The 26,197-nt window shown below is 45.0% G+C and overlaps 1 protein-coding gene across 2 annotated transcripts; it reads right to left on the bottom strand.

The window, feature by feature from the left end:
• Positions 1-1,050: 1,050 nt before the first annotated feature.
• Positions 1,051-26,197, bottom strand: NSFL1C (NSFL1 cofactor). 2 transcript variants are annotated; one of them, XM_017895730.1, is made up of 10 exons: positions 25,253-26,197; positions 22,873-22,970; positions 17,055-17,129; positions 14,548-14,553; positions 13,800-13,965; positions 13,055-13,147; positions 11,881-11,990; positions 11,343-11,480; positions 4,560-4,724; positions 1,051-2,797 (listed from the first exon to the last, which is right to left on the bottom strand). In XM_017895730.1, exons 1-10 carry the CDS (start codon positions 25,355-25,357, stop codon positions 2,635-2,637), a joined length of 1,119 nt encoding a protein of 372 aa, XP_017751219.1. In that variant the 5' UTR covers positions 25,358-26,197; the 3' UTR covers positions 1,051-2,634. The 2 variants fall into 2 exon arrangements, with proteins under 2 accessions (XP_017751219.1, XP_017751220.1); XM_017895731.1 differs by lacking the exon at positions 14,548-14,553 and having other exon boundaries at positions 25,253-25,450.

The following is a 26,197-nucleotide window of genomic DNA, read 5'->3' as shown; positions in this document are numbered from 1 at the left end:
AGCTGCTTCCCCTGAATGAGCTCTAAGTAACCTTTCAGCTCCTGGCAGGGAAGGGCATGCTTTGTCCTATGGATGGGCATGAAAAAGGCCACAGCCCCTTTGGAAGACACTTTGGAATGCCATTAAAGCCATGTCCAGCTCTTGCCCCACATGCCTGCTTCTTCCCTGGTCTTCTGATGAGGAAGCAGTCGGATCTTGCAAGACTCTACCCACATGGTTGCTGGGCATGATTGTTAACAAGATCAAACAACCCACATCCCACAGCAAAGACTAGTTAAAACTGCACTTTTAGAAAGGGCATCATGACAATTACTTTGCCTTTTTCATTTTGATGAATTTTGGATATCTACCAAGGCATGTCCAATGAACTGACATGCATCCTTGGCCTGGCCCATTTAATGCCAGGAGGTTCTCTTCCCAATTAGTTTTTGGGGAGATTCAAAATGCCCCAGTTGAGAACTGAATTCAGAGGCCCCGGGACCAGTGGCTATCCTTTTTCTTTTAAACCTGTGAAAGCCTATCTGGGTGAATGGGCCTTTCAATCTAGACTGCCCAAAACAGAAAACTAGGGCTGGGAACATCCTTCCCCAGCCTGGAAGCAGACCAGTGTGATCCCTGGTCCAATGTCAGAGGGACTGTCTCTCAACTGTGGTAGCTGCATCAACAATACAGGTAAGCGATCACCTGCCTTGCTTGCTTCCCAGAGGTGCTGGGGGCTCTTTGCAAACTACTGTAGATGATACAGGTTTTAAGTGGGTGTTTTTACAATCTCTTCTGCAATATACTAATTAAGCAGACACTGTGAGGAGGTGGGGGGGGGGGGGGGTGGGGGGGGTGGTCCTGGCAGTTACGGATGGAGTGTACACTGCACTCCGTGGTGGCTGAACGTAGGCTCTGGATGGGAACAGGCAGCACCTTACCACTTACTGGCAGTGTGACTGGGGCTCAAGGTTTTGCACTGTGAAGTGGGACCTTTGTGAAGCACTGAAGCACTTCTGCTGGCTGCTGTAGTTTCCATCAAAGCAACCCATTAGAAAGTACAAAAGTCCATTGTCCTCATTCTGGTTTTTAATGTTCAAGGTGACAACAGTGTACAGTTTTTCCAGACCCATATGTAGTTTCCATAGTAATCTCCACCTGCTGGAGAAAACACTATGACAGATGCCATTGCCCCAGCAGGTCACTGCCAGTGTGGGAACTTTGGGATCAAAAGCACCAAGCCAAGTCCCTTGCTCAGGATGGGTCTTGGTTGAAACCACAAGCCCTTCTGCAGTTCTAGGTGGATGTAGTGTTGGTTCTTGGCTCATTGCAGGGGTGAAGCAGGAAACAGAAAGACTGGTGAGGCCTGCTTGGAAAGAGGATCGAGGCACATTACGATTCCAAACCAGGAGATCCTGAGTCAGCACTGATTCTAAGTCTCTGGTTTGTTTAGCAGGGGAAAGGATTCCATCCAAGAGCCCAACGGGCCTCCTCTCCCAAACCTGCATAGGAAGCAAACTTACGGGGCTGGTGGAGGGTCTTTACCAGGCTAGGACTACTGCCTATGTCTCTGCAAGTCACAAGTCAGCAGGTCAAACAACAACTGTGAAGCAGAATCTGCTAAGCAAAGCCAAGTAGTGACACTCACTTCCAAAACATACCCAGCAGAAGCCTCCTGCATGTACCAACAGTGACAGATGCTTGTAGCACAGGAAATTCACTCCTTCTTCAACAGTTGATTTGACTTGCCACACATCACTAGTGAACAGCTCGGTGGCATTTTGACTGTTTATCTTTTAGGGCAAGATACCCTGATTCTGAACTCACTTGGGTTGGGTTGGCATGAGCTGTATCCTAGTGAAAAAGATACCCCACCTACCTCCTAGGTCCACTCAAGACTTCTGCACGTGGAGTAAATCAAACCATAAAGGAGCCCATAACAATACCCAGGAGGTGAGCAGTCTGGATGGTGACGGAGGAAAGGGCCAGGCAGGCAGGTGGAACAGACTCTCAACTGGCCAAGGCCTGGCAAGATTGGATTTCCCAGGGGTTGAGTAAAAGGAGCACAGGGAAATATTTATTTTCATCTTCTGAAGACACTGTGTGCATGTAGCTCTGATTTCCCACTTCAGGGGACTCTGGCTGCTGCCCAGTTTTATCTGGGCAAGCGATACATTCTCGTGGGAACAAGTGGTGGCAAAGCCCCTTTCGACACATTTCCCCTCTTTCCTCCAGTGATCGTTGGGGCTGGCAGGTGGGACACACTAGTGAATAAGCCTTGTGTGCCACAAGTTTTTATGTAGAGAAGATGGAAGGAAGTTTCCTCCCACAGGCCCCAAGATAAATATAATTTTAAAGCAATTAAAGCCTGCTTCAGTGGGAGAGTTTCCGTACAACATGCTGGTGATATTCCTTCAATTTTTTTGGTTGTTTTTATTTTTTTTTCATTAAAGTCCATTGATCGTCACAAAAACCCAGGAAATGCAACTAAGGAGAAAACAAATGTCCAACCAAGATCTAAGAACCCAGAGCTATGGAGGAGACGTCGCACTGGACTGCTGGGTGTGCACAAGGGGGCAGGAGGGGCGATCCTCATGGGGCATGGCCACTGGCCATGGGAAACACAGGAGGGACGCCAGGCAGCTGGCTGGGCGGTTATGTTAACCGCTGCACGATGACAGCATTGAGCAGGTTGGCTTCCTTCAGGGTCTGGCTCTCATCAGCCAGCTCTTTGTTCGGGAAAGTAGTCATGAGGATAAAGCTGGTGGCAGCCATGGCTGGCCGGGCATCCACGATGAAGAGTCGGATGTCGCTGATCCTGCAGGAGTTGGGGAAGTGGTGAGCTGTGCCCTCCTCTGCCATCCACACCCCTGCCCTGTGGAAAGCTAAACACCTTGCAAATCCCCTTCCCTGACCTTCTCCACAGAACAGCGAAAGCTACGCTCAGGCATGTGGGACCATGTCCCTTTCTTGCCAAGAGTCCTCCACTGCTGTTTCTATTTTCCTTGAGATAAACATCAACAACCCTACTGGGTTCCCAAGGCCTGCCTAATTTTCTACCACCCTCTTTCCCCTCAATCTCTTCTCCCCACTTTTGGTTTATCAGGCCATACTCTCTTCCCACATTTGGGTCCTTCTTTCCAGAGGCCCCCTGCCTGATCCCCATCCTGTAATCCTCCTAATCACAACTCAGGCCTCAGATCAAATGCCACCTCCTCAGGACAGCCTCCCTCAGCTCCTTGTCTCCATCCCTGGCCCTCCTTCCACATTTATGGAATGATCTGATTAGTGTCTCCTCCTGCAGCTCACGAATTTCATAAGGGCAGTATATGTCTGTCTTGTATGTCACAGGAATCACAAACTATTTGTCAGAAATTAATGGTCAACTTCTCAGGGCCAGGAATCGTTTCTCCAGACACTGCCTGTCTTCTGAACCTGGAGATCATATGAGAATGAAACCACCTGGAAACAATGCCTCCTTCTCTACAGCACTTAAACAGAAGTTTCCTTTTTGCCCCAAACCCCTAAAATCTATGCAACTTACAATTTGGCACATCTAAGGGTGTGGACCTGCAGGATTCTGCCTGTGCCTTTTAGCAAACCAAGCCTTTTCACCCAGTGAAGCTCTCTGCATGGGCTGTCCACCTTGGGAGTGGGCAGCAGTGTGCTGAGCTTAATGAGTGAAACGAAACTGAGGCAAGTAACTCACATCACTGGGATGGGTCACTCCCTTAACCACCAGACACTTGAGTGTAATGAAGGTTCCTGATGAAGGAGGTCTGAACAGGCTCTAGATGCTCCTGGCTCACAGCTGGGGCTTGTCTCCCGCTTTTACTCACAGGCGAGCCCAGTCGATACTCAACGATTGTCAAACAATTCACTGACCCCACATGTGGGTGCTGGCTTAGTTGGCTCATGACCAATAAAATTTAGACACTGCTGTTCTACAGAAAGGAGATACCAAATATATTTACTGGCAACAGTCCTCTAGCACCTCTCCTACTAGTCTCTTCCCTTTGCTACACCTCAGTCTCCCCATCTTTAAACTGAAGGAGGAACTGATCTAGCCCAGATGGTCTGAGATGTAGAACAGGCAGTCCCAGAATTCTCGACAGCCAGATCTAGAAGAGATCTTCCTGGCCCAGTGGTTTTCACAGGCCGCTTGTGGGGAGGGAGGTGGAGGAAGCCAGGTGAGTGGGATGCTGGCACTGTAACCCCTTCTCCTCTATCAACCACAGCAGTTCTAATTTGATCTCTTCACAGGACTTTAGAATAAGACTTCCTCTGAACAGTCTGGTAGCTTAAAAAAGCCCTGAGAAATCCAATACTCTAATTTTACAGATGAAGAATGAGACACATGGCGGGGGGAAGTTAACAGTCACTGGCCACACTACTGGAAGAGTGGGGACCAGAACCTAAGGCTTCAGACTTGTAGTCCTTACGACCCTCATGTCTGTTTTGGGGAAAGCATGGAGTGCCTGCTGGTGTTTAGGAGGAAGAACGGCTCTCTGCTTCCCACACATTCGTGTGAGTCCCAGAAGACACTCCTAGAATAAGCAAGGCCACACAATGCAAGGTACCTGTGGCTGTGGTTAAATTTCTGCACCAGCCTCCCGCCGTCTGCAAGCCGAATTTGGATGTTTGTGGTAGGCTCTGATTCGTCGATTAAGATGGAAGAGCTGGCTTTGGCTTCATTTTCTGCCTGTTGGGCTGGAGAGCTGGTACTGAACACCTGGGGGGCAGTGCTGAGGAGAGAGGATGGCATCAGGACACAAGCAGAAACAAGGCCCCTGGCAAGAAGGGAATCCCCTCTTGGACTGTTACTGAGCATTTGCTATGCTCCTGTCATCGTTTGGTGCTGCTGATCTATTGACCCAGACAGGGAGAACTGTGCCCTTGTGGTCCAGCAGAATTAGCCTCAAACCCTGAGTCATATGTTTCATATGTTATTGCTAGCTCTCTTGCTCCTGAGTAATGTGGGCAAGTTACTCGGCCTTTGTCCTCCTTGGTGTCTTCATCTGAACAAGGGCTTGAAGGGAGGAAAGCAGGACAGCCTAGGGTGGGAGAGACAGGGTCATAAGGCTAGAAGACATAATAGACCAGGGTCAGTTTTGGTCTCAACGGAGTGGTAGAGGGGAGTGTTCCAAGTCTGCAGTTGAGGCAGCCTTGGCACAGCCTGGCAGGTGAGTGGCAGGTTGCAGGTGAAGCAATCCAGATTCTTCCTCTGTGATGGAATTTTCAGGCCTGCATTACCTAGTGCACCTCACTCGTGTTGTCTGTACTCACACATCCACTACTGAGGGCAGGGGAGAGAGTTCTGAAGGGTGTTGAAAAGCCAATCAAGTGCTGGGTACTGCTGGGATTCATCATACAATGAACAGGACACGGTGTCTGCCACGGTGTTAGATTTCATATCTTAGAATCACATGGACCAGGGTTTGAATTACTCAAACATGCTTAGTTTCAACAAAGGTAATAATTCGATTTTTAAAGGGTTAAGGCTATAGGCCTTGCTCAGTTTTTGTGAGGATTAAAGGGGAAAATTGCATAATGCACTCAGGATGGCTGACAAACACAAAATGCACAAGGACTCCCAATTCTCCACAACTGTATGGAGCCACCTTCTCGCCTCCAAACTATCTGTTCACTTCACTCCCAGTCTTTCTCTTGGCAGACGACCTGACCTAGACCTTTACAAAGAAGCAAGGCCATTAGATAAGCCTTTGCTTCCCCTCAAAGCCTCTAATTAGATCAGTTCTTGTACCTTACCCTTCCCCCTTCACAGCCCCAAAAATGGTACTCAGAGCAAATCCAACTAAAAGTGCTTTCCAAAGTGTGTTCCATAGGAAGGAAGGTGTAGGAAAGACCACATATCACACCAGCAGCTTCAGAGGCCATTGGTACATTAAAAGTTTTGAGAGACTGAACAGTTCAATACCGCCCTGAAGCATATAATTAAAGAATGACTGAAAAGTGAACTTATTCTTTTCTGTGAATGTGAAAAATATGGACTTAGAGAATTACAAAGTAGAGCTCAGAAGAGAATGTCACCCACATTACTAGCACTAGAGAAGCTGCTTCTATGCATCAGTCTCACAGCATGTGGGACTCAAAAAGTGTAGGCTGGGACACAGAGTTTAAATGACACCACCATAGGCCACAAGAGTTGCTTGGAAAGAGTGAAGAGGTAAACCTCACATACTTGTACATGCCTAAGCTCTGCACCAAGCTTTTCCAACCACCCATGGCTCATGGGCCGTATGTGGCCCAGGACAGCTTTGAATGCAGCCCAACACAAGTTCGTAAACTTTCTTAAAATGTTATGAGTTTTTTTTTTTTTTGCTTTTTTTTTGTTGTTGTTGTTAGCTCATCAGCTATCATTAGTATTAGTGTATTTCATGTGTGGCCCAAGGCAATTCTTCTTCTTTCAATGTGGCTCAGGGAAGCCAAAAGACTGGACATTCCTGATCTACACTATCTTGTTTTGTTCATTAGTTTCACAGACATTAGGTCAACTCTCCAATTAGAATTCAGGCAGGCTGTCCCTCAATTACTTATAATAATTCAAAGTACATGTACTCATTGAAACCACTGCCTGCCAGAAAGGGAACTATAACATTTTCAGTCAGGCCTAAAATGAGAAAGAAGCTGTTAAGCCAAAATAGCTGACATCTATTCAGGCAAGGGGGTGGAGAGTAGAAAAAACAGGAGTGACATTTACATCGACTTTGTGCGGGATTGTCTAAAGGAGCTTTCACAGTCATGACCTCACTGAATCACCACAACCATCCTTTGAGATGGGTGTAGATGGGTGTTATCTCCATTTTATAGATGAGAAAACAGACACACATGCTATGGATCATTTTTAAAAACTCATGCAATAAACAAGCTTTCTTTCAGTATATATTCTGTGTATTCCCACCAGCCAGGATTTTGTCAAGCTTTACAATTAGGATGGTTTACTTTAGAAAAATATTTACATTGAAAATGCTTTCTCAAACTTCTCCTTGAGTGTCATTCCTCACTTACGAGCTGATGACCCTCAGCAAGTTACTGAGCATCTTGGCACCTCAATTTCCTTTTCTATAAAATGGAGATACTCTCCTTACCACATCTCCATGCCTTTTAGGGGGAAGCAGTCTCTACTGTCCCTATGATTAAGGAGAATTGGTGTGATGCTAGAGAAATGGCACAATCTTTGGAGCTATGCCACCTACCATTTGGCCTCCGCTCTGCCTCTAAACTAAACAAGCAGTGTGGCCTTAAGCAAGTCACAACTTCCCGGGGCTTCAGTGTCTTCGTGTGTAAAATGAGGAGCTGTTCTGAGGATGAGACGAGACAGTGTGCATGCAAGGCCTGATATTTACGAAATCCTCCACACAAGGAAGCAGTTGCTGTTTGGGTTTGCTTCCCAGCAAGTCCTGTTGCAGATGGCTGGTGGCTCATCACTGGAAGAGATGAGGAAAGTCTGATGCCTGGACTTGGCTGTGCTGCTTCTGACTGGTTGTTTCTCTTACACACTCCCTGAAAATTAGGTGAGGCAGGGTGGCCTGATAAATATGGTGACTGTTTATGAGGCACCCATTCCTAAGCCAGGCCCTGTGCTGAGTACTTCACATGTACTAACCCACATTACTTAACCCACAGGCTTAACCCCCAGCCTATGAGGTAGGGATGCATCATCTTCACTTCACAGATGAGGAAACTGAGGCACAACAGGGTTAAGCAACTTGCCCAAAATTCCAGTGTTGGTTCACAGAGGAGGCAGTATACAATCCGACCTGTCTGGCTCTCCATCCTGTGCTCTTCACACTGTCACACTCTTCTGTTGGGCCTTACAGTCAGACAGATATAGGCCTGGATTTCAAGACCCAGTTTCCTCATCAAAAAACAGTTAAAACTTCCCAGATAGTTGAGAAAATAGCTAAAAACATGCACTGTACCCAGCACATACTAAAAACACAAACAAATGTCTACGTGGCTATGCAAGAATATCCAGGATGCTATGCAGGTTGGCAGGTAAGGGCAGAGACTGGAGGGACCCAGCTCTGCACTGGCCAGCAATATGGATCTCACCAAGTCTCAGGGTCCTTCTTTCTAGAATGGGGATCAAAACAGGATTAAAGAAGATAAAACATGTGAAATACTTTGCATAGTGCTTAGCTAACAACATAAAACACTCGACTAGCCAATTACTATCATTCATCAAGGTCCTGCCCCACTTATATTTGCCTCAATTCTGGACCTAAATCCACTGGAAATGCTATCAGCTGCCCATGGGCTGTAAGTGGAAGGTCACCTGAAAGGCATTCCCAGTCTGTGCTGCTCTCAAGGAGGATAGGGAGTAGAAGAGGAGGAGAAACCTGACGACCAGGCCTCCTGATTCTTCAAATAGTAAGAGCACATCATTTAAAGAACATTAGTTCCATAGTGCTCTAATCATCCCGCAGGGCAGCCACATACATCTGTTCAAAGGAGCTGGTCTGTCAGCTCTTCCTGAGAACTGCCAACAGCTGGGCTACTGCTCCCAATGAGCGGCTGGCCATCTGCAGCTGTTTGATCACAGGCAGGAAAGGTTAGAGCAGATGTCTATAGTGTTTTTTGGTGTCTCCCTACAAACATAGTAAGTTATGGGGAAAATGAGTCTCAATCCAAGAGCCTGAATCACCCAACTCCTCCTATCTTTACAGTGGGAATAAACTGGCACTAGGTACTTTCTCGCCACTGTTACAATCCTGAGACCAGTCATATTCTCCAAAATAATAACCACTAGAGGTGGCACAGGAGCAGCTAAAGCTCACTTCCAGCAGCAGTGACCCCTCCTTTCAAGTGCACTCTTGCTGTTTGCTAAAACAACAACAAAATTCTCTGGTTTCTCTTCAAATTGTATACATCTTTTGCCTTTTACTAAAACAACAAACATTTAATACAACTGAAGTTTCTCAAAATCTTTGAACTGAGACAACTTATTCATTCACTTGAAGCATTTTCCCAGATAATTAAGATTTTGAAAAAGTCCAGTACTGACTGATTTTTGAAGCAAATCTGAGAAAATTTTCTTGAACTTTTGGCTTCTGATCATTTTGGTTCATAAGACAATGAAAATGTAGTAAAACTTACAGGAAAACTAAAGCAGCTGTCCTGATTTAGACTGAAAAGCTAAAGTCCCATCTCACCTAGCTAATATAAAACTGTGGCTGTTTTTTTTTTTAAGCTAAGTTTTCATAAAAAGCCAGAACTGAAATAAAATGCAAGTGGAGTTGGCAGTGAACACTTACTTTGTTGATAAACATCATGGTGATATCAAGTTCTATCTTGTACTCATTCTCCACACTAATATTTATTTCTATCATGCTAAAATAGACTTTAAAGATATTTTAATTTTCTGAGATGCAGAGTTTCACACACATAATATGGTTAGACTCTCCAATAGTAGAAGCATTTCCTGTTAGTATTATAAAATCACACCCAAAGTACATGGTGTTCTGAAGCTCTAAGCCCTCCCTTGTAACTGGCGGTGAGCATAAAAAGTATAACCTTTTTGATGGGCAATCTGATATCTTAAAAATATGAAGCCCTTTTGAAACAATAATCCTATGTCTAGCCCAAGATTAAAGAGTATACAAAGATTTAATTAGAGATATTCACTGCAATGTTGTAATTCTGGTAGCTGCCTAAATGTTTAACAGTAGGGACTGGTTAAATTACAACACATTTGTGGGCTAGAAAATTATGTAAGCATTATAATCAAAAGTGTAGAAATAAACTCACTGATATAGGATGACAGCCATACTTCACGGATAAAGCAAAAAGTGGGTGATAAAACAGCACGTTTACAAACACATGTAAATGAGTAAGAGAAGAAAGATACACTTGCCAGACATTTCTGGGTGTTAGGTTTAGGACAGCTTTTATTCTTTACCTGCACTTTGTATTTAGATGAACATGTACCACTTTAATAATCAAAGAAAAAGAAAATTAGGTGCCCTATAAAGCTCATCACAACTGACAGGGACACTCTCTGTAAGAACAGCTGTCCTGGGCTAGTCCACGGCCCTTGACACAGTAGATGAAATGATGAGAATAGGGATGACTTAACTATTTTGGGCCTGCTAAATCTAATACCGTGAGCTCTGACCCTTGCTCCTGATGAGGCATGAATGGTCAATAGGCAGGTAAGGGATTCTAGCAGAGGGCCAGCCAGAAGCTCAGAGGGCATGGTTGCTGGAAGACCAAGCTTTGATCCCTGAAGACAGTGAGGTGAGCAAAGGCAGTACCTACTTTGAGAACTGCCAGATCTAGGTTAGAAAGGATGTCTCATTGTGCAGGAGTGCAGGAAGGAATGCCAGTCAGAAGGCCTGGGGTCCCGGCTGTAACACAGACCACACACAAGGACAGGCCCCTAATGTCCAAAAGCCTCAGCTTTCTCTCTATAAAATAAAGATCATATTGGCAAGAAGGGTCACTATGCTCTGAATGCCTACCATGTGCACAGTTCCCTCTGAAGAACACTAATCAGGCGACCCCATGGCCATGGCCAAAGCTAAGTGGATCCTGAGAGAAGGCAGCCTACCAATGGGTTGGCCAAGAGTCTGGTGGGAAAACTGTATGAGGGATACCAGTGACTATTAACCAATCAGATATCATCAGAGGGTTTGAATAGAAGATAGAGAATGTCTGTTAGTAGAGGGTACAGGAGTGAGAAGGCAGTGGCAGAGGACACAAGGCAGAAAAAGTCACAAGTGGCAGAGTGAGTGTCAGGAAGGGTCAAATAAGTAGAAATAAGAGCTGCTGAGCTGCCATAATGGTAGCACACCAGCTTGCAAAGGGGCAGCAAGGTTCTTGAGTGTCCCTGCATCCTAAGCAACCCACCGTGAGGCCTGGCTGGATGACAGTCTGTAATTCCTTATCCCCCTTGGAATCCCCATTTTGGCCTTAAGCCATCAAGGAGATGACACCTTCCCTGAACACCCTAGATTACCGATCCATAGCAGCAATTATGTTACACTCTCTGCTTACATTGACTGGTAACTATGGAACAATGTTCTACATGTATCAGCTCACTTATTCCTTGCAACAATAATCCTAGGAGCTATGGACTCTTATTAGTACCAACTTATGGTTGAGGAAACTGAGGCTGTACAGTCCAAGATCACACTGCTAGAAAGTGAAGAAGCAGAGATATAAACTCAGGTCTGTTAACTCCAAAGTCCGTGTTCTCCACACTGTTCCTCCCATAGAAATACAATTTGAAGTATTTTGTAAACAGTAAAGAGCTAATAACCAAAGTGAGTGATACACAGGGTCTGCTGGGCTTGGCAGGTATGACTGACAGTCTGGCTCTCACCTGTGCTGCTCCTTACCTGCCCAGTTTCTGACCCTCGCCAGTGAAGGCTTTGAAGGCTCCTTTGGGCTTCACAAAGTCCTCGTCCCGATGGTCCTCCATATCCAAGTTCACCTGTCCACCGTGAGCTAGCCTCCGCAGCTCTGCTGGCACCTCCCTGTGGGAGAAAAGGCCATGCTGGGGTCCACAGAGAGAAGATGGAAATGACAGTGATGGGGAAAAGGGAAGAAGAAACCTCTCAGTCCCACAGAGAAAATTGCTGGGTCTCCCCAGGGAGCAGGCTACTCTGGTAGCTACCTGTCTGCCTCCACCTTTTCTCTTGTTTGTTCAGCCATGGCCGACAACTGTTTCTTATTTGGCCACTTAGGTCTGCCTCAGGCCCAAACGGGAAAAATGGACACACAAGGTTTTTGGAGCAGATCTATGAATCTGTATCTCAACTATGCTGAATCTGCTTCAAACAATTTACTTCCCAAATAATCAACATTTTGCCTTCTTCTTTCCCAACTGCTATCCACTCACTGATTTGGGACCTGGAGGAGAGCTTTTTCACTCACCCTCTGCGGATAGACTCCAGAAACTGGGCATTGGATGGATCTTGGTAGCTTCTGAGTTCTCCATTATCCAGGCTGAATCCACTCTTCCAGAGTTTCAATACTACATGAACCTGTGATGACAGGGAGTAAACAGTTACCAGGAATCTGGTAAGCATAACAATTTGAACTTGCAAATTAGCAGGCTTTTACTATTTCTCAGTGTTGCTAACACATAGACAGACACACATACATACATGTGTGCACAAGCAATTCAACAAGCAAACTAAATAAGCATTAACCTAGAATAGGAAGGTGATCTAGCACAGACTAAGAGCAGGGGTTTTGTTTTAGGAGAACTGAGGCTGCATCTTGACTGTGTCACTCACTAGCTAGATGGCTCCGGGCAGGTGACCCAATTGACGCTTTGCTTGTGCTTGGTATGCAGTGAGTGTCCGACTAAACTACCATGGCAAATCTTGCTTGTGGACTATTCCACAGTCATTAAAAATGTTATCCACAAGTTCTGTTAACAACAACTCCCATACACATTCACAGCAAAGGGTCTAAAAGGCTAAAAACCAAGGCATTAGCAGCTGCCTCGGAGGATAAAATGTTTATTGTCTTCTTGCTTGACTTTATTTTGGAATAAACCCAAAATGATTTAAAACATATTATAGAAATCAATGATCACAAGACTACAAGAAAATGTTTGTGGTATAATATTGAATAAAAAAGACTCAAAATTGTGTGTATGATTACACTTGTGGGGAGGGGGACCCTATGCACAGGGATAAATACTGGACAACGAGGAAAACTGAAAAAAAAAAAAAAAAAAAAAAATTGGTGTTAAGTCTTCTCTGGGGGTCTGAAGACAAGTTCTTCAGCTATACTCACATCACTAGAGAACCCCAGATACACTGTACCTCTGCCTGAGATCCATGGGCTGCTCAAAAAACTCCTTCATTTGCCCATCCCCTTTCCCCCCCGTTCTCACCAGCTCTCTCACCCAGCACCCATGAAAGCTGCCTTTGATTTTCCAGTAAGCCTCTCTGTTCGTGAACCACAGCAAGGGCACTATGTCTGTTAGCTTCCCTTTCAGAGGCTGCTGGTTCATGCACAATATGTAACCAATCCCTTCAGAAAAATGACAGAACAGTCCACAGGTTTCCCTCATGCAAGGTGGATGCACACTCACATCTTGGCTGGAATGCTGCCTCTTTTCTCCTGCCACATAGGCAGACTCTTCCTCTGGTGCTGCCCCAAGGCGGTAGCCACCTCCTGCAAATGGCTATAAGGGACAAGTTCATACACATTTCAGAGGTTGGTCCATGGTAAAAGGGTTACTCAGATATAATGATATATATATCTTAGGTAAGAGGAAGAAAGAGGAATGGGTTCCTGATCAAGCATGTTAGCTACCAGATGCATTTTCTCTGACATCAGACTCAGTGCCTACATGGCCAGGCAGTATGGTAAATGAATTAGGTGGCCAGAATTGGGGTAAGGGCTGGAAGGGGCAGTGCCTGGCTAAATGAAACAGATGCTACTAAACTCTCATTAACCATGACCATGTAGGAATTTGGGTTACAGGAATTTGGAATACAGGATTCCCAAAGAGACAGAAATCCCTATTTTATATAAAATAGATGACTATTAATACAAGTAAAACAAAATAAAACTCCAAATAAGTCAAGCTGGATAGGCCAAACAAAACATGTATGCAGAACCCAATCTAGACCATAGGCTACAGATTTGAAAACTCTGCCCCAATTCTTGGTTCCACGTTAAAGGGTGAGAGAAACTACACTCGCGTTCTGCACAGAAGACCAAGTAAGCACATGAAAAAAAGAAAAAGAATCAGTCACTACCGAGGTGAAGAAGGTGGCATTCCCAGCTCTGGAATCTCAGTCCTGTGGGCAGACAACGACCCTTATACTCACTCTCGGTTTACTGGTCTCTCCAGGGCTCTTGGTCACTCGCTCCACAGCTACAGCTCCATGCTCTTTGGCACCTTTAAAGAGATCATCCACCAGCTCGTTGGGACTTTTCTTCCTGGGAGGGCCAACAATCTGCTGTCCACTTCTCTCTGAGCCCCCAGCATAAAACCTGTGTACAAAATACACCTCTAATATGAAACACTCATGGAAAACATGAATAGAACATGTGCCAGGTTGGTGCTGGGCACACTGAGGCAAAGGGTACAATGCTTGTCTTTAAAGAACTTACTGGCTAGCTGGGAACACATGGAAGGAGGCAAGCAGGTACAATGCAGTGTGAGCAGCAACAGAAGTCAGTAAGGGAACACTGGGTGGGAAGGACAGCCAAGACTTCCTATAAGGGTGTCTTCTGGGCCGAGTCTTAAGGATGAGGATGAGTTTATTAGGTGAACAAATTGGGGAAAGGCATTCCAGGCATGCAAAACAGCTCATCAGCTCAGGAGAGAGTCTCAGCTGGGAAATATCAATCTGGTGGCCAGTCTCCTCTCCAGGAGATAGTGACTGCAGTCATAGTCAGAAGTATCCACCACTAGTGACTCGGGGTTAATGGCGGCACTGGCATGGTTAGTACAAGCAGCTAGGCTCCAGTCTTGGCTCTGCCACTGTGTGTCCTGGGTAAGGCAGTGCACTACTCTGTAACTCACTTTCCTTGTCTTTGAAATGGGAGGGAAGGACCACATGCCCTACCTACCTGCTCCTTAAGTCAGAGCCGTGAGGTTCAAATCAGCAGATGTATGCAAAAGAACAAGCACAGAGTAATGCACACAGGTAAGGTGGTGTGACACAGCACCAGGAGCTCCCCCAAGCCTCACCTCACCTTGCCATTCATGTGACACACACTGTGGCCCCTGAGGAAAGGGTACTGGAGGTCAGATAAGCTCCAATCTCAAATACAAGCCCCAAGACACCCACACTGGGCTTTGCAACAGGCCAGGCATGGCTTGAGATAATAAAATTAGTACTTTTTTATATGGGTCTGAAAACCAGTTGTCATGCAGCCTGGCCCCACTGCCTCCTTATTACTCCTAGTCAGAGCTAAGTCAACAGCTTGTCCCCAAGTGGGAAAAATCGAGAACCTATAAACATTAGGCTCAGCCCTCTATATCCTGACATCCACGAGGGAACGAGAGGCAAAGCCACAGGCCCTGACAAGGACAACAGTACCAGTGTCCTTTCAGTCTGAAATGCTGAGGGCTCAAGGAAGTAAGCGGAATGTGAAATAAAGGAAGGTCATCGCCTGGAGGATGTGACTGGGTGGGAAGAGAATGAGAAAGTCATTTATGAGCTGGGGCTGGGCATTCACGTACTTGATGACACTGCCTTTCACTCAGGAGTGTAAAACCCTAAAATTAACATATATTCTCATATCCAGGAGTATCTAAAAGGAAGGTTTTGAGGCAGTGTGAAGGTCACAATAGGAATGAAAATAGAGAATAGAACACGTGTAATTTCTCAGCCCACTTCTCCAAAGACTGACCATGATGAGATAACTGCATTCCCGTAATAGTTATTATACAATTTTCCTTAGGAATGTCTGACAGACCGAGGCAGATCCTGTGGAGAACCAAAACCCATGAAATGAGGTTGTAGCCAGTTCATTCTTGTTCATTCCAGGTAGATGAAGTTCTGCTAAATGGACCAGAAAGTCAAAGTCTTTATTAAGGGATCTCAAAGCCCTGGCTTCAGAACTGGGAGCCTGTGAGCAAGAACCTTAAAAATACGCATGCCCTTGACCTGGTATTTCCATTTTTAAAAACTATCCTAAAAAAATAATCTGAAATGTAGTTAATTAATCCATAAAAATGTTCACAGCACTGGTATTTACAGCAGTAGAACATTGAAAATAACCTAAATGTCAGGCATCCCATATAACAGATTATTATTACAGCATATGAAAAGGCATATGAATATGAAGGATTTTAATAACACAGGAAAATGTTTGAGATGTAGCATTGATTCAACAAAACCATATTTATATACGGAACAAAGACTGGATGGAAATATGCCAGAACATCAACCGAAGTTACCAAAGGGTAGATGAGTTTAAGACTTTTTCATCATACTAGTCTGTATTTTCCACAATGGACATTTTTATTACAATGCTCCTAAAGGTTAAGAACAAATAGATGTGTGCATGTCTATTGGGGGAATATACACTTATAAGCCTATTATTCTGTTTTTTACATGATGTTTTTTAAATTAAAAAGAAAAAGCTGGAAAGAAATATACCAAAAAATGGATATCTGGTTACATATGGATTATAATATAATGAATAACTTTTTCCTTCTTTTCCTTATTTTTTAAAATTGTAAATTGGCAGTTTATAATTGTATATACTTATGGGGTACAAAGTGATGTTATGCTTTAGCAATATGAAGTGGATTAAATCAAGCTAGTTAGCATATTCACCACCTCAAATACTCAAAATTTTTGTGGTGAGAACACTTGAAATTAACACTTAGCAATTTTGAAATGTACATGCTCTTTTATTAACTATACTCATCATGCTGTGCAAGAGATCTTAAAAAAAAAAAAGCCCCAAACCATATTCCTCCTGTCTAAGATTTTATACCCTTTGACCATCATCTATCTCCCCATTATCCCCTCACTTCTGCCTCTGTAACCACACTCTGCCGATTGTTCTAGATTGGAATTGTTCTAGATTCCACATGTGAGAGCATGCCATATTTGTGTTTCTGTACCTGGCTTATTTTAGTTAGCATAACGTTCTCTATCCATGTTGTTGAAAATGACAATTTTCTTCTTTTCACAGACTGAGTTGTACTCCTACTGTGTACATATACCACATTTGCTTTATCCATTCATCTGCTGGTAAGACACTTACGCTGATCCATAACTTCGCTACTGTGAAGAGCACCGCAATGAGCATGGGAACATAGACACCTCTTTACAAACTGATTTCAAATCTTTTGAGTCAATATCAAAAAGTGGGACTGCTAGATCTTTTCCTTATTTCCCTCCCCTAATATTCCTCAATAAATACATTAAGTAACAGAACAGGGGTCACTTCTAAGCTACAGGGAGAAGAGACTTCCTAGGATATAACCCACAGACCAGCCCACAGTAGTAACGGCTAACAATAACTGAACATGTTTACCAGGTCCTGTTCTAGGTGATTTACACATTACCCTGAACTTCCCTGTAAACTGTCCCCCAGATCCCATCTAGAAGACTCACCTCTGGCCTTCCTCCTCCTCCTCCTCCTCATCTTGGTCATGAATGAGGTCTCTGAAGGATGTCACTCTATTATCACTGGAGACACAGAAAGGAGCAAAATGATCTCAGAGAGCATTAAGAAAGGTAACCCTCATCACCAGCAGCTAAGGAGGTGAAGACACTAAGGTTAGATTTTTGGTAGGTGAGAGGAGGATGTTATGTGGAGACAGGTTAATCCTCTAAGACTGCAGATAAAATAATGTGGCATTTATTTTTCCAAGGTCACACAGACTGAGTATAAATTAGAAAGTCTTATCGTGAGGTAAAATGGAATCCCAATTTAAGCTATCCTGGCTTTAATAAAAACTAGAAAGTATTTATTAATATTTAGGAAAAAAAGCAGTGTTGTGTAGGGTGGGCACAACTAAAAATGAGTACAAGGGTTAAGTAGTACAGACAGTGGGAAGGAATACAGGAACATAAGAAAGGCTTCGCAGAAAAATGAAATATTTGGACCAATTGCCAAAGAACTAGTGGACAGTCACGGTGACGGGGCTGCTGGGGAAAAGGGGTTGGTATAGCATTACAGGAAAGCAGCATACACAGTGCACAGAGACCAGAGAGTTGAAGGAAGGACACATAGTCAAGAAGTAGGAATGAATGAATATGTGGGTGACAGCACTGGAAGAAAAGCAAGCCCCAGTCTACTTCTGCTGCAGGTTAGTGGAGAAGTAGTATTGATTTTGAGGAAAAAAGCAGTGTTGTATGGGATGGGCACAACTAAAAATGAGCGTGAGAAGGGTTAATTCTCTCTGACATTATCTTCCACTGCCATTTTCCACCTAGTTTAGATCTGTCCTCAAGGAACAGGCTTAGTTTTTCAGGGATCATAAGACACAAGTTTTATCAAGATGAAAAAAAAAAATTCTGTATTTCTTAGGGGAAAAAAGCAGTTTCCATATAATATGAGAGAAGGAGGGTGATATGGTTTGGTTCTGTGTCCCCACCCAAATCTCATGTTGAACCATAATTCCCAATGTTGGAGGAGGGACCTGTATCATGTGGGTGTATTTCCCCCATGCTGTTCTCATGATACTGAGTGAGCTCTCACAAGATCTGATGGTTTTAAAATATGTGGTACTTCCCCCTTCACACATGCTCTCCCCTGCCACCATGTGAAGATGTGCTTGCTTCCCCTTCACCTTTTACCATGATTGTAAGCTTCCTAAGGCCCTCCAGCTATGCTTCCTGTACAGCTATGGAACTGTGAGTCAATTAAATCTCTTTTCTTCATAAATTACCCAGTCTCAGGTAGTTCTTTATAGCAGTGTGAGAAAAGACTAACACAGAGAGTAATACAGGTTTAGTGAGGCTTTAATGAGCTGTTAACTAGGAAGAAAGCTCCAGTTCAGTCTTGAACATTTATTTCAAGGAGACAATCAGGGGACAGAAGAGTTCTGAGGTTCCATCAACTAGAAGCGAGAAGACAAAAACCAATCAATGTAGCAAATAAGCTCCCTGTATGAGTTGGCTCCTGAGAACAGCCTCGTGGGCATTCCTTGATACTCGATATGACATGGTTCAAAAGGATCCAAGTGATGAGATCTGTACTAGTACCCTGAGAGTACTAGTTTCACTCATTCATCTTCCCAAAGGGAATTTTCCATACAGGCTCAGCCTAAAGTTTCTTACAATGACTAGGCTAGGATGACCATCTATGAAAAAAATATTTTCTATCTCCCTGTTGCTAAACTTTCAAATATATGTGTGTACATTTGCTTGGGCAAATCACTTGCTCTGGCTATGGCTTTCTTTCCCCCAAAACTCATACACCCAGACTCTGATGGTATCCAACACTGATTCTGGTGTCCATGTACCAGGTTCCAATCCCAATTCTGCTTCCTACCCTTGTGATCTTGGAAATGCTATTTAAATTCTCAATGCTCTCATTTTCTCACATGTAAATAAGATAATCACAGCACCAACCTATGGGCTTTCTGTGTACAGGTGGGGTAGTGATGCACGGAAAGTCTTTTGCATGGTGTGGCACATTTAAGTACTACTCTTGAGTAGCAGCTCTCAAAGTGTGGTCATGGACCAGGAGCATCAGCATTACGGTGAACCTGTCAGAAATGCAAATCCCCAGGCCCCTCTTAATTCTACTGAATCAGAGGCTCTGGAAGGGGTATTCAACAATCTAGTCTTAAGGAGCCCCTGAGGTAATTTTGACATACATTCAAGCTCAGAACCACTGTGTGGAGTAATGCTTTCAGTTACCTTCTGGCATGGGTGTCCTAGGGATACTACCAATTGCTGAATACTTTAGTCCTATGGTCTCTATAAATCGGCTAAATATCTCAGAAAGTTCGATTTTTCAATATTAAAACTATCTCCCAAGCTACTCTGGCATACTGAAGTGGCACAAAGCTCCTTCATCAGATGACATTTTCTGCTTTTAATCTGGTTACCCTAGCTCTGCCTCTCTGTGATGATGGAAATGCTCTATCTGCACTGTCCAACAGAGAAGCCACTAGTCACATTTGGCTATTAAGCATCTGAAATGTGGTTAGAGCAAATGAGTAACAATGTTTGTTTAATTCTAATTAATTTAAATAGCTAGTGGCTACCTTATTGGATAATGTAGTTTTAGAGAATCAGACAATGGTAGTCGCTGAAAGTTTCAAGTAAAACTTTTGCTGGATGAAAGAGGGGGGAAAAAAGGAAGAAACTGTTACCTCTTGCTTAACCCTGCATACAGGGGTGGGAGGTGCTGGCAGGGAGGTAGCATGTGGCAGTAGAAGCAGCTTTGGACTTAGGCAGACTTGGCCATGAATCTGTGATAAAAGCAGCTGTAAGTTACTTGATCTTTCTAAGAATTAGCATCCTGACCAGCGAAATGGTGAGCACCTTATCTACTTCAAAGCTGTTGAACAGTATCAGAAGAGAACACAGGTGAGAAATATGGCTAGAAGGATGGTGACTGCTCCTGAAATACTAGCCCTCCCACTTCCAGGAACTTACAATTTACGTGGGGAGAAAATTAAGTTAAATATCAGGAAAAGAGTTCAGGGTAAGGTGGGAGAGATGCCACTGAAGGAGTGATAGTTGTGATTGGAGCTCTGTGGAACAGAATTATGGCATGCCGCCTGGTCACAGGGTTAGGAATAACACGCTCGACAGAGGAGTGGGGATGGAGGTGAACATGGAAGGACGCATGGGATCTGTATAGGCAGAAAGCAAGAGAGTAGGCACACCTGACCAGGTGAGAGACTCAAACAAAAGCAGAAGAATAAAAAATAAGGAATAATTAGAGCACCAAAGAAATCAGTTTGGTTGGAACAAAGAAATGAGGAAACGGGAGTCAGATTAGGAAGGTGGGTCCAGGGTAAACTCTGGAGGACTCTGAATGACCACAAGAAGAGGCAGAACATCGTTGGGGCTGAGAGCTGAAATGCTGAATGTAGAAACAACCCTACATTTAAATCCTTGTTTTACTAGCTCTGTGATCTTGGAAAGATACCCCAACTTCAGTGTCCTCATCTGTAAAACAGGAATAGTACTAACCTCAGTGCTAATAGTACTAACAACAGTACTAACCTCAAAGGGTTGTTGTCAGGACTAAAAAGGTGTTCATGTAAAAGCTTAACCCAGTGCCTGACTCCTAAATACTCAATAAATGGCAGCTGTTATTACTGAGTTTAAACTGTCTCCTGTAGCAATGGTAACATTTTTATGTCTGTCAGCCCTTTGAGAATCTCATAAAAGCCAAGGATTCTTTTGCCACAAAAGTTACCTGCTAACGTGTACACAAACTTTTGCTTGTAACTTCAGGTATTAATAATTCAGAGACTTTCTCATGCCCATTCCATAGATTCCTCCTAGGGTTCTGGGGCTCCATATTAAGAATCCCTATTCTAGAGTCGGGTGTTGCTCTGAGGCAGCAGTGACAACATAAAAGGGTATGTGAGAAGTCGAAAGTGGGGGATGGGGAGAGGGCAGCAGCTGGCTAAGTGTCCTGCAACATCCAGGTCGAAGCAGAGGCAGGCCCCACACAGAATTCCTCTGAGGTGCTAGCACAAGTTTGGCTTTTCCTGAAAAAGCATTTGCTTTCCTCCTCAATAAGGAGAGCCATGCAACAGACTGCATCCTCCTCCCTCCCTTTTTCTTGTCTTCAGTTCTTTTCTAGGCCTACTACCAAGTCTGAGCCTTAACAGAGCAATAAAGCAATGCCTCTTGGACTGAATGTGTGTCCAGTCTTTTTACTCATTTCAGTTCTAATATTAAACCCTACGTCCTTGATTCTTTTACTTTTATGCCTATTCTTAAATAAACATACTTGTTGGGGAATAGACAGAGTAAACAAAACAGGTTGAGAATGAATGCTAAAAATGATAATACTAAAATTACAATAACAACACATACTGTGTTCTATTTGCTTGTGGTAGCAATCTCCTATGTGGTAGGCACATTCAATCTCCTATGTGGTAGGCACTATCATTCCCAATTGACAGGTAAGGAAAATGAGGAACTGATACATTAAGTAACCTGCCCAAGGTCACAAAGCTTTTACTTAAGTGGCAGAGCTGGGATTTGAACCAAGGCAGTCAGGCTCCTGGGCCCACGCTAATAAACCACTGCCTTAATAGAACTTTGGGACTACTGGAGAAAAGAGAGGAGTAAACATGTAACTGGCATTAGAGACTAAGTTTCAATCTCTCCCCCTGTATAATTCTGACAATGCCAACATCCTAAAAACACCCTAAGGTGGCTGTCAAAGACTCATACCCCAGAAAATTAGCCATCTCTACTAGCAGCTGCAAGAACAGCACTTACCCTAACAACATGTCCCAAGCAATAATACCCAGATGTGCCATCACCAATATCTCACAGGTTAGCACGTGCAAACAGTTACAAGATCACTTTCCTCCTACCTCTTTTCTCTGGATGGGAGTGAGTGAAAGAAGTTAAGAAAGCAATGAGATCTGGGGTTAGTGCTCCTTCTTCAAAGGGAGGAAATATATTTTAAACCTCAGTTGCCTTTAGAGAGAAACATAAGTTACCACTTTATGGCAAAGAAACACTACTGGTTATATTCTAGGGTTGAATTCAAACCCAAATAAAATTTCCTGGCTTAAACATACACTAGAGAATAGAAGCAATCAGGCTAAAGCAGAGAAGGGAGACATCTCTGCCGTCACACTCTCTGTAAAGGTTCAGACACCTTTACAGGAAGCACCCCTGCCTGTCTCCTGGAAGACCAGCATTGTCTCACTCTGCAGAGCACAGGAGCAATCTGCTGCGGGAGCCAGGGAGGCGGCACCAGGGGATGCAAATGGCATCGCAAAGGTTAACACTGTTTTACCTAGTAAGAAAAGGTCTCCCTAATCAACTTGGCAAAGGGTGGGTTACACAGGTTTATTTTGTACAAGACTTCTTAATAAGGTAACGGGCATCCTAAAATATCAAAACAGCTTTCCTAAAGTCATTTCGCCTCATCTTTCACATCTATAGCACCCTTGAAAGGAAGTTTTTTTGCTTTTAAAAACTTTAGAGTTGCAGTGGTCATTCCTCATATTACATAAGTAAAAGACCCTCAAAAGTCTTAAAAGTAGATTTGTGGTTTCCCCCAGAATTGAACCATAAACCACACCCAGTTAAAAGTCATGCATCTCTGTACTGGAAATGACTGAGGCTTGCTGGGAAGTACTACCCATTGACTCAGTCTAACCTTCTCATTCAGACCTGGTCCACACGCCCGGCCCTGAACCCTCTGGTCAGAAAATAACTCCTCTTCACTGCTGGAAACACTCATGTAGCAATAATTGAAGTTGGCCCTTACCTGGGGGCTGTGCCTCTGGACACTGAACTGGGGGTTGCCTGCGAAATGGTCACAATGTCTTCATCCCCTCCGTCCTCGTAAAAGCTCGCTAGTGCGATCTGAAACAGAGAGGTAGTACCTTGGGACCCTTAAACAGGCCTTCACCTAACACATATCTCCTCTCAGCACAGAGGAGTACAGACATGGCCAACACTTACAAGGTAGCTTGCATCCATGGGCCAAAGAAAATTAGACCAGAAGGTTAACAGCTCAACTGTTAGTCTTCGTGTCAACTGAAACAAATTCCACCCACGACGGTGAAAAGAAGGCAGTAAGAATGGCTGGGGTGGAAGACACTTCTCATTCTCATTTTATGAAGAAACATGATCTAGTAAAAGTAGCACACATTTAGTGAGCATTGTGCCAGGTTGTTCTGAGCATTCTACATATGTTGATTTGTTTAATCTTCACAGAACTCTATGCTATTAGTACTATTATCATCTCACTTTATAGTTGATACAGAAGCACTGAGAATTAAAAATAATTTGCTCAAGTTTACCCAACTGGTAGAGTGGAGCCAGGTTCCATCCCTGCTAGTGTGCTCAGACCCTTACTCTTAAGCATTTCCAGTACAGCCAGGAGTCAGGAAATGTGGTCAGTCCAGGCTGCTACTTTTCCTTTCTTTCAAGTTGTTTCCTAATCTGTGAAATGGGGGTACCTGTCTCACCAACCTGCACACTGGATGAGATAATCCATTACGATTTATGCATACTCGCACGTCACGTCTACACATACAGAAGGAATATGGGAATCTTTTGGTCATTTGTGACATCTCTCTCACCAACTCAACGGACAGGCATTTACTAATCACTTGCTTTGCACAAACACAAGAAAGCACTGAGGTCACAGAGATGAAACAGACATGGCTCCTGTCCTCAGGGTCACCAACTTTACAGGAGACAGTGAACTGTCATGGGATAAAAGTAATCTGCTGGGAGGCAGTGTGCTGTCTCAGGACATGTAGTGAACTGACATTCTCAGGGAGCCTACCTTCAAGTCCTGATCCTGCCAGGCAAGTCACATGCATGAGTCTCAGTTTCCCCACTACAATGTGAGAGGAACGAGACAGAAGATCTGTTGGTCATAACACTGTGTGCTTTTAAGTCTTTCAGGTAGAAACTTTTTACTTCTGCCCAGCACAGAGGCTTCCCGTTGTGTCTAGGTGTGATCTAGGTGTGATGCTTTACCTAATTCTTATGTTTGGGAAGCAATTTACGTTTGGCAGCAGACCCAGTACAAATTCCAACCCCACTACTTACTGGCTATGTGACCTTGAGAAAATTCTTTCCCCTCTGTGCTTCCAATTCCTCATCCATAAAATGGGTCTAGTCTTTACCTCACAGTGTTGCTAGGAGTAAACGAATCATATTACATAAAGTACTTGGCACATGGTGGTTTAAAGCTTGGGCTCTGTCTGCTTGGAATCAGACAGAGCTGAGTTCCACTTCTACCTCGTCTGCCTGGTAGCTAGTGAAGCCTTGAGCAAGTTACTTAACCTCTTTAACCTCAGTGGCAAAATGCGAAGGTTAAATGACGAAAGACATGTAAAGCAGTTAGAACAGCGCCTGGCTCATGGTAAGTACTCAATAAATATTAGTCGTCGTCGTCATCATCATCATCATCTACCTAAGACGAGGCTGGCCAAGAATATTTATGCAATTCTTTCTACAGTTAATTACCGAGTGCTTATTATGTGCCAGGCATTGTTTTAGGCACTGGGAATTCATCAGTGTACAAAAATCCCTGCCTCGTGAAGCTTAAGTCTTCTCAGCAAGTATTTAGTGAATACTTAGTACGTGCCAATGAACTACACAGTAATTCCCACGAAGACTCCCATTTTACAGATAAGTTAACTACGAAAGGTGAAGAAGCTCCAACCTTGCGCCACCACCCCAGCAACTAGGAAAGCAGGGCGGGGTTCAGCTCCCGGGCTGGACTTCGGAAGTGGAAATGAGCGGCCACCTAGTCCCGAGTGGGGCTTCACCCAAGAGCTACTCACTCGGACCAGCCTGGCCCTCGGCAGACATTCGGCGCGGCAGCCACGCCCCCAGGCACTCCCTCTCCTCGCCGGCGGCTGCAGTGCCCGAAGTGTCGCTGACGCCGCAAGCAGGAGAGGCAGAGTGAAACTGGCACGTCAAAACTGGCTGCGGCTGGCCCGCGTTCCCCCACTCCCAAGCCGAGCAGGCAACGCGTGACAAGCGGTCCCGGGACCATGAGGCCTGGGTCGGCCCGCGGTAGAGCGGGGATGACTGTGCGCTTCGGCCGCTGCGGGCTTAAGGCACCAGGCGCCCGTTCCCAGCAGTCCCCGGCCCACCCGACACAGCCCGCCTCCCGGCGCTACCTGCAAGTCCCAGCCGGCCGACTCCAGAAAGAAGCGGGCCCGGTCCTCCTCGGCGCCCGTCACCGCCACGAACTCCCTCAGCGCCTCCTGTCGCTCCGCCGCCATCTTCGACCAGTGCGCTTCCCAAAGCGCTCCGGCGGCCGCCGCACAGCGCAAGCCCAGCTGCCGCGTTCCGCTTGCCGGTCGACGAAGCCCAGCCGGTGGGAGCCCGCCCGCAGCCCCGCCCCACGTGGTGCTCCACGCAAAGCGCTCCGTGCGGGAAACCCCGCCGCTCCGCGCCCTCTGGCGACTGCAGCGCGAACCGCAGCCTAACGGCGGGGGTGGGAGCCCGAAGGATGAGAGGCGGGGCGGGTCTTACCTACACCTGTGGGCTGAAGGATCCCTGCAGGAGTCAGATTCCCAATTATTCATTGACGCAGCCCTCATTTCATTAATTTATGCATTCGTTCATTCACTTACTCGTCAAGCATTTACTGAGAGCTATCAATGGCCCGATGTTTTTCTAGGGCTGTGGATATGGCAGGGAGCAAAACAAAGTCCCTACTTCCTTGCTTCTTACACTCTGGGGGTAAAAATTCAGACCTTGAACAGGCTAGGCCTCCGCTCACAACACGTCCATGCCTTGCTATCTCGCCCCGCATAAAAGACTGTCTCAGGGCCTGCCTGCAGGACCCATGAGAAATGGGCCAGTTCCTCCATCTCATCTAGGGATCCGCTAGCTTCCTTTGCTCCAGGCGCCTTGCCCTCCTTGTTGTTCCTGGAACTTGCCAGGTATGGTGCATTTGCCTCAGGGCCGCTGCGTTAGCTGCTTCTGTGCCTGGAGCACCTTTCCCTTACCGATGGGCAAGGCGCTGTCTCCGCTTTCTTTGGGCCTCTGCTCCAAGGCCACCTTCTCAGGCACAAACCTGTCCTCTGGGCCCTCAGCTTCTTTGCCATCTTGCCTCT

Source organism: Rhinopithecus bieti, unplaced genomic scaffold (assembly GCF_001698545.2).
Source record: "Rhinopithecus bieti isolate Rb0 unplaced genomic scaffold, ASM169854v2 scaffold_27016, whole genome shotgun sequence".
Lineage (NCBI taxonomy): Eukaryota > Metazoa > Chordata > Mammalia > Primates > Cercopithecidae > Rhinopithecus > Rhinopithecus bieti.
Note: the sequence above shows the minus strand (reverse complement) of the source record. Positions and strands in the feature narration are given on the sequence as shown.